This window comes from Oryctolagus cuniculus, chromosome 9, assembly GCF_051225735.1.
Source record: "Oryctolagus cuniculus isolate XC-2025 breed Fujian yellow rabbit chromosome 9, ASM5122573v1, whole genome shotgun sequence".
Lineage (NCBI taxonomy): Eukaryota > Metazoa > Chordata > Mammalia > Lagomorpha > Leporidae > Oryctolagus > Oryctolagus cuniculus.
This window is the reverse complement of record NC_142875.1, coordinates 131,187,963-131,200,727: the sequence shown is the minus strand read 5'-3', so window position 1 is coordinate 131,200,727 and position 12,765 is coordinate 131,187,963. Positions and strand designations below refer to the sequence as shown.

Sequence of the window (12,765 nt, the reverse complement as noted above, 5' to 3'; positions counted from 1 at the left end):
TTATTTACTTCTTTTTCTGTAATATAGTAACCTATAGTTAGTGTTAGATCTGTAAGGAATTTCGAAAATTATCTTTTCCCTCCATAGATGAGGAGGTTGGCGCTGTGAGAGGAGGTCGTGGACATCTGTAGGGGCAGGAGTAGGAGTACCCATGTCCTCCGAGGATAGCTCTGTTGCTCTTCCCCCACCACCTGGCCATCTGCATACTGATCGCTGCATTCCTTTAGAGCAAACAAACATTGCTGAGGATTTATCCTTATCAAAAGAGAGCAACATCAAGAGGAAATTATTGCATCAATGTACTTTTCTTTTAAAAAGATTTATTTATTTATTTGAAAGGCAGAGTTACAAAGGCAGAGAAAGAGAGAGAGAGAGCCATAGAGAGAGAGAGTTATCTTCTGTTAGCTGGTTCATTCCCCCCATTGACTGCAGTGGCCAGAGCTGTACTGATCCAAAGCCAGGAGCCAGGAGATTCCTCCAGGTCTCACATGTGGGTGTGTGGGCCCAAGGACTTGAGCCATCTTTTACTGCATTCCTAGGCCATAGCAGAGAGCTGGATTGAAAGTGGAGGAGCCAGGGGCTGGCTCCGTGGCTCACTTGGCTAACACTCCGCCTTGCGGCACTGGCATCCCATATGGGCGACGGGTTCTAGTCCCGGTTGCTCCTCTTCCAGTCCAGCTCTCTGCTGTGGGCCAGGAGGGCAGGAGAGTATGGCCCAAGTGCTTGGGCGCCTGCACCCACATGGGAGACCAGGAGGAAGCTCCTGGATCCTGGCTTCAGATTGGTGTAGCGCCGGCTGTAGCGGCCATTTAGGGGGTGAACCAACGGAAGGAAGACCTTCCTCTCTGTCTCTCTCTCTCACTTTCTATCTCTATCGCTAAAAAAAAAAAAAATAATTAAAAAAAAAAATAAAATGGAGGAGCTGGGACTCGAATTGGTGCCCAATATGCCATAGTGCCGGCCATTCAACATACTCTTTTTTTTTTCTTCCATCCTTTTTATTGTTTCTCTTCTACTTTTTTTTTAACTTTTATTTAATGAATATAAATTTCCAAAGTACAGCTTATGGATTACAATGGCTCCCCCCCCATAATGCCCCTCCCACCCGCAACCCTCCCCTTTCCCACTCCCTCCCCCCTTCCATTCACATCAAGATTCATTTTCGATTCTCTTTATATACAGAAGATCAGTTTAGCATACATTAAGTAAAGATTTCCTCAGTTGCTCCCACACAGAAACATAAAGTGAAAAATACTGTTTGAGTACTAGTTATAGCATTAAATCTCATTGTACAGCACACTAAGGACAGAGATCCTACATGAGGAGTAAGTGCACAGTGACTCCTGTTGTTGACTTAACAAATTGACACTCTTGTTTATGGCATCAGTAATCACCCTAGGCTCTTGTCATGAGCTGCCAAGGCTATGGAAGCCCCCTGAGTTCACTGACTCTGATCATATTTAGACAAGGCCATGGTCAAAGTGGAAGTTCTAGCCCCGACCGGGACTAGAACCCGGGGTGCCTGTGCTGCAGGCGGAGGATTAGCCTATTGAGCTGCAACGCCGGCCAGGAATATCCTTATATATGTTCAGCTGCCAGTAGGTAATGGTCAAATAAGTTTAAATACCACTGATGCAGAGTTTGCAAAAAAAAGAAGGGGGGGGGGAGTCGAGGGCATCAGGCCATCATGATGGATATTATATCCTTACATTTCCATTTTGTCTTTGGAAATGAAGAGAGGAAATTTACAGAGTGATGATGAGTGGCATCTTGGTAGCAGAATTTATTTGACTGAGTGTCTACTCCTTACAGAATTGAGGAAAATACTCATCTGCATAATGGTTTAAAAGTGAATTTTACTTTTGTTGATAATTTTTGGAGAATGGTAAGTAACTCCATGGGACTGTTAAGTAAATCATCTCATAAACTGAAATAATTGGGTGTGATTAGTGGTTTTAAATGAGTTGGCCAACAATGTTTAACTCCTCTTCCTTGCTTTTTAAACAACTTAAGTTATTTCTGATTATTTGTTACAGAATAAGACCACAGCTTGCCAAAGAAAAGATCGAAGGATGCCACATTTGTACGTCTGTCACACCAGGAGAACCCCAGGTCTTCCTCGGGAAAGATAAGGCTTTCACTTTTGATTACGTGTTTGACATTGACTCCCAGCAGCAGCAGATCTACACTCAGTGTATTGAAAAACTGATCGAAGGTTGTTTTGAAGGATACAATGCTACTGTGTTTGCTTATGGACAAGTAAGTACTGTGCTGTTTTCACGGGTATTGGAGCTTTTCGGAAGTGCCCATGTAGTTGTGCGTTTCATTTTTGTATCTTGAGGTTGTGCTAAGGTTGAACGTTCGTTCTCTCTGTTCTTCTGTTCAGACTGGAGCTGGGAAGACATACACTATGGGTACAGGATTTGATGTTAACATCATGGAGGAGGAGCAGGGTATTATTTCTCGCGCTGTTAAACACCTTTTCAAGAGTATTGAAGAAAAGAAGCACACAGCAATTAAGAATGGACTACCTCCTCCAGATTTTAAAGTGAATGCCCAGTTCTTAGAGGTAATCATCTAGATGTATCATTACTTAAGTGTTGTCCTTAAGACCATAAGCCAGTATGATTTTTTATTCTTGGTCTCTAATTCAGCGCCTTGCCTGTAGTAGTTAATAATTGCTGTTTGACTGAATTGACATTAGGTAACAGGTAGAACATGTTCTGTATTTGAAGCATGTAAGATTATAAACACCTGGGACAGGTGTTTGGCCCATGGTTAAGATGCCACATGGAGGCCGGCGCCGCGGCTCACTAGGCTAATCCTCCGCCTAGCGGCGCCGGCACACCGGGTTCTAGTCCCGGTCGGGGCGCCGGATTCTGTCCCGGTTGCCCCTCTTCCAGGCCAGCTCTCTGCTGTGGCCCGGGAGTGCAGTGGAGGATGGCCCAGGTGCTTGGGCCCTGCACCCCATGGGAGACCAGGAAAAGCACCTGGCTCCTGGCTCCTGCCATCGGATCAGCGCCGTGCGCCGGCCGCAGCGGGCTGGCCGCGGCAGCCATTGGAGGGTGAACCAATGGCAAAGGAAGACCTTTCTCTCTGTCTCTCTCTCTCACTGTCCACTCTGCCTGTCAAAAAAAAAAAAAAAAAAAAAAAAAAAAAAAAAAAAAAAGATGCCACATGGGATTCCTCCATCCTATATCAGAAGTCCTGGGTTTGAGTCCTGGCTCTGCTCCTAATTCTAGTTTCCTGAAAATGTGCACCCTTAGAGGAAAGAGTTGATAGCTCATGTACTTGGATTCCTGCCACCCAAATGAGGAATCCAGACTGTTTTCAGATCCTGGCTTTGACTTGACCCAACCCTAGCTACAGCTGTGATTTGGGGAGTGAACCGGCAGTTGGGAGGTCTCCCTCTGTGTTTTTGCCTCTATTTCTCTGCCTTTTAAATAAATAAATAAATAAATAAATAAATAATGAGGGGCCGGTGCTGTGGAGTAGTGGGCTAAGCTTCCACCTGTGGTGCCAGCATCCCATAGGAATGCTGGTTCTAGTCCTGGCTGCTCCGCTTCTGATCCAGCTCTCTGCTATGGCCTGGGAAAGCAGTAGAAGATGGCCTAAGTACTTGGGCCCCTGTACCCATGTGGGAGACCCGGAAGAAGCTTCTGGCTCCTGACTTCTGATTGGCCTAGTTTTGGTCATTGCTGCCATTTGGGGAGTGAACCAGCAGATGGAAGACATTTCTCTCTGTATCTCCCTCTCTATCTGTAACTCTACCTCTCAAATAAATTAATAAATACATCTTTAAAAAATAGTAAAAGATTAAAACACTTGACTGTTCACAGAGTCAAAGAACATCTAGTATTATTCATTTCAGAATCCCTCTTTATCAAGAACTAAAAGTAGTTACCTGCTATGATTTACACAGACAAGTGCTGGGAACTCAGTGATTAAGACTAAAAGGGAGGGGAGAATGTGAGAAGTAATAGGATTGAGGCTGTAGAACTAATCTGCTTGCAGAAACTGGTGTCCTGCCAGACAGCTTGGATGCAGTGTCCACTGGCTGGGGTGTGTGTTCTGATGGGGAGACAGGATGGTAGGAGAGCAGGTGGGATGAGAGCCACCTTGCAGTTAGGTGACAGTGACGTCATGGTTCTGGGTTCTAGGTCCAAAGAGTGTTTCTAGTTTAGAGTACCTGATCCATGAGCTGATGATTTTGATCCTTGATGAAGTTTTTTTATTTTGCATTTAGCATGAATAGAAAGCTTCATAAAAATGAGTATCAGTTATCTTATCGCTGATTTTGGTGAAAATCTCATTTAGTAGAAACCAAGGAAAATGTGATTGAGTTTCTACTAAAGGGAAGGTAAATCAAGGGGCAGGAAAGTAACTGTGTGCTTCCACCTTCTCTGTTGCCCCCTCAATCCTTGTTTAGGCATCGTGACTTTAAAGGATCCTGACTGTGTGTCCTCCTCCAAGAAGCAGGCTAGATCTAGTCAGCCACCCCTGATGGAAAAACATTAAAATTATTGCTGACATTGCACAGATACTCAGTATCCATTAAGAAGATTTTCATACAATGTGAAATGTATTTTTAGATCAAGCAGTAAAAATTATATTTTTTAGAAAAGATTTATTTATTTGAAAGGCAGAGTTACAGAGAGGCAGAGGCAGAGAGAGAGAGAGAGAGAGAGAGGTCTTCCATCAGTCAGCTGGTTCACTCCCCAGATAGCTTCAACAGCTGGAGCTGTGCCGATCTGAAGCCAGGAGCCAGGAGCTTCTTCCAGATCTTCTACATGGGTGCAGGGGCGCAAGGACCTGGGCCATTTTCTACTGCTTTCCCAGGCCATAGCAGGGAGCTGGATCAGAAGTGGAGCAGCCAGGACTCAAACCAGCACCCATATGGGATGTCAGCACTGTAGGCAGTGGCTTTACCCCCTGTGCCACAGTGCCAGACCCACAGAAATTCTTAAAAATCTCTAAACTTCACACTTATCTTAATGTATTTAGTAAACAGTTGTTGGAGCTTGCCATGTGTGTGAACTTTGCTTATCATCTGTAGCAGACTGGTCTATCATTTTAGGTAGTCCTCAACTCATTAGTTACGATTAAATCATTTACCGTTCTGACTCCTGTAAGTAAACATGGCATATACTTTTTATTTGTAATAAAAATTTTCTTGTTTGTTTTATGTGCTATTTTGAAAAAATATGTGTCATTAGAAAAAAACTTTAAAATGTTTGAAACATAACGTTTATCACATGTTTTATGACAGTCACCAGGCATTTCTGCTAAAATTAACCTTCTAATATTTCTTTTTGGTAGCTCTATAATGAAGAGGTCCTTGACTTATTTGATACTACGCGTGATATTGATTCAAAAAATAAAAAATCAAATATAAGGATTCATGAAGATTCAACTGGAGGAATTTATACTGTAGGCGTCACAACGCGTACTGTGAATACGGAATCAGAGGTGACGTTTATGTTGTGGTGAAAATAGAGTGTGGTTGATGGTATCATAGGCTGCTAAAGGCTAAGATAAGAAATCTATATCCTAATCATTCATGCAGTTAAAATTTTGTCTTCCTTATTCATTTTTTTTAAAATCAGGGCATTGTTCTAAAAATGTCAGGGTTATAAGGAAGTCAGAACATTTATGATAACATCAAAATAATTGAAGGTGGTGTATGCATAGCTTTTTTTTCATAAGTACAGAAAAAGCATTAGATAATTGTCACTGAAGGTTCAGAAGGCAGTTGTTTTGTGCCTTTTGCTTCAACTTGTCTATGTAAGTTATGGCTCCTAAAGAAGTTTCCACAGAAGTTAAGGGAGCAGAGTGATTCAGGGGGTTGCTCAGTTCGTTGCAAAGTGTTTCACTGCTGCAGATTTGGAATGGAAGCTGCCCATGTCAGCAAGTGGCCGACAATGGAATCTCAGTGTTCTCTCCTACAGATAATACACTATTATACTGAGAAGTTCAGCTCAAAAGGTGCCTGGATCCAGAACAGTAATGTGAAAATCCAGCATCTTTTGAATCCCTTCGTATGCTGGGCTTTAGCCATTGGCTCATCCTACGGATGCTGTGCTATCGTGTTGTAACAGTAGTGCTCAAGTGACATCCTGGGCTCTTCTCTCCTCCAGATGATGCAGTGTCTGAAGCTTGGGGCTCTGTCCAGGACCACGGCCAGTACCCAGATGAATGTGCAGAGCTCTCGCTCGCATGCCATTTTCACCATTCACGTGTGTCAGACCAGAATGTGTCCCCAGATGGACGCCGTAAGTCACTAGCGCTGAATACTTAAGCAGTCATTGTTTATCTCCCTGGAATCACATGCATGCCAAGTGAGGGTATGAGTGTCTGGGCCAGATTCAGTTTGTTGAATCCCTCCCTTTCCTCATTTTCTCTTCTGATCCTGTTTATGTTGAAGCTGGCCAGCCATGTAAGCTTTGGAAATAAAGAATTGCCTATGTGTTTGCAATAACGAGAAAATGTGCTGTGGCTGTTGGTGCGGGCTGTAGTCCCCTGAGACCCTTAGCTGTTGAGGACCACGTGTGACAGGTTTCACTTCACCAACACAAGCAGAGTCTCCTTTGAGATATGCTGGGTTCTGATGTTCCAGCTTCTTTCTGGATTTAAGTGTTTACTTGCCAGCAGGTGTTCTGCATTTGTGTTGTTTTGTTTTTATGCCTACTTCTTTGGCTATGACTGTGTATGTGCATGGGATGAGGGCGAGATGGGCTTGGAGGGTATTTATTGTTATGTTAACAAAATATTTGTAATTATTTTCCTTAACTGCAGGAGAATGCAACTGATAACAAGATGATTTCTGAATCGTCACAGATGAATGAATTTGAAACCCTGACTGCAAAATTCCATTTTGTTGATCTGGCAGGATCAGAAAGGCTGAAGCGAACGGGAGCTACAGGCGAGAGAGCCAAAGAAGGAATTTCCATCAACTGTGGGCTTGTAAGACTGAGGCTTCGTGCTGGGAGTGTCAGGGCTTTCCCTTCTCCTCTTCTCCCTTGTAGTGTACAGCACCCAGTGGAAAACCTTCATGCACTGAACTGGGAGCCGAAAGTTCCAGTCAGCTCAGTAATAAGGCAGTGAATCTCATCTCACAGGGTAGACCTTTCGCTTTCCTCCACATTGCCCATTCTCTTCACATATGTGATTCAGTTGGATGGCATTGTATGGTATGTGCAGAAAATCATACAGAAGTTATTTAAAAAATCTTTCCACATTAAAATTATTCTGCCGAAATTTACCTTTAATATTAAGTATTTTCATGGGTCAAGACTTTCAAAGTAGTGCTTTGCTCATATTTTATGACATTTATTTTATTGACTTTGAATTAGAATAAAAAGTCTTTTAGTAGTAATATTTGCAAAATGAGATTTTTTTCTAAGTATTGGGAATTAACTTTAATATCATGCCACCTAGTGGTATTTTGATTGGAAGACACCTTGCATTATAATAGCAGACATCTGTTCCTGCAGAAAAGCAATGACATCCCTAGATCCCTGTGATGCTGACAGTTCAGGGTGTGTGCCTTTGCTCTCCTTCCTTCCCCTCATGGAATTGGGGGCTCCAAATACATGGTCTTTTTTTTTTTTTTGTAAGTTGTTGCTCAACATTTAATACTATATGACTGCAACCTGTCTGAGGGATTTATCTCACGAAGCTGAGTAGAGACAGCCAGACTTCTTCCCAGCACCAAGACACATCTTTATGCTCCTGGTGTATGTCTGAATGATGTGTAGTTGGGGGTGACCTGATACATGACTCTGTGCGCTGTTTCAAATTTTATTGTTTAGAGGTAAAATCACGGAGGCACTCTCAGGGAAGAAGAGCCGCTGTTTGGTTTTCCTGTTGAGGCTGTTAAGCCTGTGAGACACAGCTGGCAGGGTTTTAGTGCTCAGGACTGTTACTGGCTTCTCTGGAAATGGGGGCCAGGACGCTGTGTGATCCCTGTGGGCCTCCCGGCACAACCCCGGCCCAGCAGAGCCGTGACCATACATGCTTGTGTGGCTGAAGTGGAGCGTGACCCAGGCTTTGCACAGTGCTGATGCTGGAGGTGGCAGTTCCATGACAGTGGGAAAGGCAGCAGGGGTGGCTGGAGGAGGGATGACCTCTGCGGTTGGATGTAGATGTGTGTGCTTAGCATACTTTGTGTTTCTAAGGACAGTTTTACTACACGGAAATACCAGTTCAGAGAGATCATACTGACACTTACATAGTGTTTAGAGGAGATTTTGTTTTCCCAAAAGGGATCTGTATTGCAGCAAGAAAATTTCATGGAACCATTCAGCTAACTATGTAGTTTTTCTTTGAGTTGAGAAGAATTTGCAACATGAATTGATCATTTTTTAGGGATACAACCTGATGCTGTAGGGATTGTTAGCAGTTATCGATCTTCTTTTTTTTTTTTTTTTTTTTTTTTTTTTTTTGACAGGCAGAGTGGACAGTGAGAGAGAGACAGAGAGAAAGGTCTTCCTTTGCCATTGGTTCACCCTCCAATGGCCGCCGCAGCCGGCGCGCTGCAGCCGGCGCGCTGCAGCCGGCGCGCTGCAGCCGGCGCACCGCGCTGATCTGATGGCAGGAGCCAGGAGCCAGGTGCTTTTCCTGGTCTCCCATGGGGTGCAGGGCCCAAGCACTTGGGCCATCCTCCACTGCACTCCCAGGCCACAGCAGAGAGCTGGACAGGAAGAGGAGCAACCGGGACAGAATCCGGCGCCCCGACCGGGACTAGAACCCGGTGTGCCGGCGCCGCTAGGCGGAGGATTAGCCTAGTGAGCCGCGGCGCCGGCCTCAGTTATCGATCTTCTAACATGTGTATTACTAGAGGAAATCTTGAATAGAAGTTTGGGAATGTGTGAATTAGTACATGGAGGGTACTAAATTTGGAGTGGTGTCAGTTATTAATAGTTAAAACATAAAACTTTAAAGTTACTTTATACTTCAAAATACAAATGTAGAACAAAGCCTAAACAAGTGTTCTCGCTTTTGTCATATCTTTATTTTCTTTTGTCTAAGTTTTCTTTATTCAGAAATGTGTGATTCCTTTCCCACCTCTCTTTCAGTTGGCACTTGGTAATGTCATAAGTGCCCTGGGAGACAAGAGCAAGAGGGCCACCCATGTCCCCTACAGAGATTCCAAGTTGACAAGACTCCTGCAGGATTCCCTCGGGGGCAACAGGTATGGATACGGGGTGACCATTCATATTCCTGTATTTTGATTATTGATTATTTTTTAAGCAAGCATGTAAGGTGAGTCATAAGAGCTGGATCGGATGGGGAGCTGAGAATTGTGTTATTATGGACTATAACATGTGAATCATGTTGTATGTTGTTATTCCATGTAATCCTTTGACATCCAATGAGGTGGGTGTTATTATTCTACTTTACAGATGAGAAAATTGGAATTCAGACAGGCTAAATAATTAGAGATCACGTAGCTTGTAAATGAAGTCCGTAATATGTACTGTTTCTGCCGTCTACCATTTCTGCTTTAAGTGCTTAGCAAACTCAGTAGATACTTCATAAAAAATTTTTTTGGAAAAAGTAAATATTGCCTTCCAAGCAATCACAAACTAATATTATCTATATCTTTTTGCAAAGTCTCCTAAAACTTAAAACTTTTCTTTGTATGTGGAAAACTTGTCTTAAAATGTCAATGGGGCAGTTAAAATGTCTGTGGTTGTGGCGTAGAGGGTAAGGCCGCTGCCTGTCACGCCGACATCATACACTGGCACTGATTTGGGTCTCGGCTGCTCTACTTCCAATCCAGCTCTCTGCTATGGCCTGGTAAAGCAGTGGAGGATGGCCTAAGCGCTTGGGCCCCTGCACCTGCCTGGGAGACCTGGAAGAGGCTCTTGGCTTCGGATTCACCCAACTGCGGCCCTTGCAGCCATATGGGGAGTGAACCAGCAGATGGAAGACCTCTCTCTCTGCCTCTTTCTCTGTAACTCCGCCTTTCAAATAAATAAATAAATCATAGAAAAAAGTCAATGAAAGGAAAGATAGGGTGTTTTCTAGCTTATAAGTTTGCCAGTATTGCTGAAATTTTTCTTTTCTAATACTTTGCATTGATCTGATGTGTTTAATCAACTAAACACATCTTTTTAGTAATGCATTCTATTCCATAAGTGTCACCATGTTGACCTTGCAACTGGAAACATTTTTGTCATTTAAATGCAATTGTAGCACAATTCAAGGAGTTACAGCCATTCACAGGAGTGTATTTTATGGTGTTTAACAGTCTAACAAATCATATTTACTGGAAAAATCGTAAGATGCTAATAGTCTAGTAATTAAACTTCAAACTTTTTTTTTTTGGACAATTATCCCTCAAGAATTTTAGATAATGTTAAGTGTATTTAGGTTCTACATCAGTTTGGTTTAGGAATAAAGTTTTGTTTTATAGAATCCAACAGTCTCATTTTTATATTTCTTCCTTTTATGTAATATTGGTCTTCTCTCAACTTACATCTTTATCAATTCTATGTAAAAATATAATTTATTTCCTTTGCTACATGTTTCTTTTGTATTTTTGGTCTGAGCCTCGGTGTCCCCATGTGTCTTATTATAGCAGAACAAGAATTTCTATTTTAATCAAAATGTGTGTTTTTTCTAGTTTTCTAATTTGGAGCCCTTTCCTGTATTTATTTCTTCACTGAAACACAGCGGAGATGAGACAGGTCCTCCCTGAGATGTTGCAGCGTTTCTGATGTTTCACTGCTTCTTCAAGTTTGCTTGCGTTGTGGGCAGTCTACAACAGTGTCACTGCAGGTGCTCCGTTTCTGCAGAGTTGTAGACAGCCTGTGGCTAAATGGTCTCACACATTTCTCACCGTTTCTGTCACTGGTGGTAACTCCTCAGGGGATATCACTCCTAATTCCACCCTTGGCATACCTCAATTTCTGCTTAAAATTTTAAGATTGAACTCCTGGTTCACAAGCATTATCTTTGTATACTTTGGAAATCAAAATGTGTTCATTTTTTTTTAAAAAAATTTAAACTTAAGATAATAAGTTTCATACTTTTATGTGCATAATTTTATTTTTTGAAAAATACTTGCATTTATAAATTTATAATGTTTGATAAAACATCATAACATGTTTATAGCAGAAATTCTGGAAAATACAGAAGCACATGAAGCGTGAATTAAGTCAATTCCATCTATTACGTAAATGTAATGACTGCCCATACTCTTATATATTTCTTTCCAGATGCACAACTTAAAATATAAAATTTATGAGAGATACCATAATATATTTAAGTGATAGAGCTTTTAAAAAACAAAATTGTGATTGTTATGTGAACTTTAAAAACAAACAGCTTTAATTTTTTTTTGAGTTTTTAGTAAGTGGAATCATTCTTGTAATTATGTCTCTGAGGCTGGTTTACTGTGTGGCCTTTTGCCTGTGTAGTTGGTTGTGGTTGGCTCCTGTTGCCTTCACATTCTTCTTCAGCTCTTGATCCCAGCACTTCTTAAAATGTTGTGAAGGCTGCCGGTGCCGCGGCTCACTAGGCTAATCCTCCACCTTGCGGCGCCGGCACACCGGGTTCTAGCCCCGGTTGGGGCGCCGGATTCTGTCCCGGTTGCCCCTCTTCCAGGCCAGCTCTCTGCTGTGGCCAGGGAGTGCAGTGGAGGATGGCCCAGGTGCTTGGGCCCTGCACCCCATGGGAGACTGTGGGGAGCAATCCGGACTAGACTAAGTTACTCGAATTAAGACTTATTCTATGCATCTGCTCTCCCACAATATGGCGCTGGGAGAGAAGTAAACAGCTTCCGCACAGCTGCCTCCAGTTCAACTAATAAACTGTAGGACTTGCTCCTGATTGGAGAGCAGCGTACTCGGCGTGTGGGCAGCCGAGTTGGGATTGGCGGAGGAGGACTATAAAGGAGGAGAGAGACGGCATGCACCAGGAACATCTATGGGGAACATCTAAGGGAACCCGTGCAGCCCCCGAGAGAGCCGGCCGGCGGTGTGCCGCTCCCCTGCGGAAGTGGGGAATGTGGCCAGGGGGAACTGCCCTTCCACGGAGGTGGAAGGGATAGTAGCCAACCCGGGAAGAACCAGCAGCAAACCCGGGGAGGGCCGAGCAGACGAAAGAACAGCGCAGGGTCCTGTGTCGTTCCTCCACGAAGAGGGGGAGCGACAGGAGACCAGGAAAAGCACCTGGCTCCTGGCTCCTGCCATCGGATCAGCGCGGTGCGCCGGCTGCAGCGGCGGCCATTGGAGGGTGAACCAACGGCAAAGGAAGACCTTTCTCTCTCTGTCTCTCTCTCTCACTGTCCACTCTGCCTGTCAAAAAAAAAAAAAAAAATGTTGTGAAGGGTGAGTCTCCCCTTTCCCAGTGCGTTAATGCTGTACACACCTGTACTGTTTGCCCCATTTGAGACTCACCCTGTGAGTTTGCAAACCCTTGAATGGGTCTGTCTGCTGTTCAGTGAGATGAGTTCATTGATGATAGGAAATCCAAATGTAAAAGTCTCTAAAATGCTTGCTCTCAAGTTCTGTACTCATTGTTGACAAGAATAAATGATTTGCAGAGTGGCATAGGGACCACACTTGGAGTTGCCCTGTTGTGATCAGTACACACAATCCTCATTCTTAATGGATTGCTTTATCTTCTTCATCAGAAGAGACAGATGGAATGGTGTGAATTATCCTCACTTTCTGATCCACAATAAATATTATGTACATATAGCATACAACACAAACAATATTAAAGTACACTGCTGATTAAGACTCCCTGATCCCT

At 43.3% G+C, this 12,765-nt stretch overlaps 1 protein-coding gene across 22 annotated transcripts in view; it reads left to right on the top strand.

The window, feature by feature from the left end:
• Window positions 1–12,765, top strand: part of KIF21A (kinesin family member 21A) — a 177,748-nt gene that overhangs the window by 96,765 nt on the left and 68,218 nt on the right. For all 22 annotated transcript variants that reach the window (XM_089304003.1, XM_070049648.2, XM_070049647.2 and 19 more), the window contains exons 2-7: window positions 2,037–2,259; window positions 2,387–2,569; window positions 5,320–5,469; window positions 6,138–6,272; window positions 6,796–6,963; window positions 9,078–9,193. In XM_089304003.1, the coding sequence (XP_089160129.1) occupies window positions 2,411–2,569; window positions 5,320–5,469; window positions 6,138–6,272; window positions 6,796–6,963; window positions 9,078–9,193 (728 nt within the window). In that variant the 5' untranslated portion in view covers window positions 2,037–2,259; window positions 2,387–2,410. The remainder of the gene's footprint in view (window positions 1–2,036; window positions 2,260–2,386; window positions 2,570–5,319; window positions 5,470–6,137; window positions 6,273–6,795; window positions 6,964–9,077; window positions 9,194–12,765) is intronic.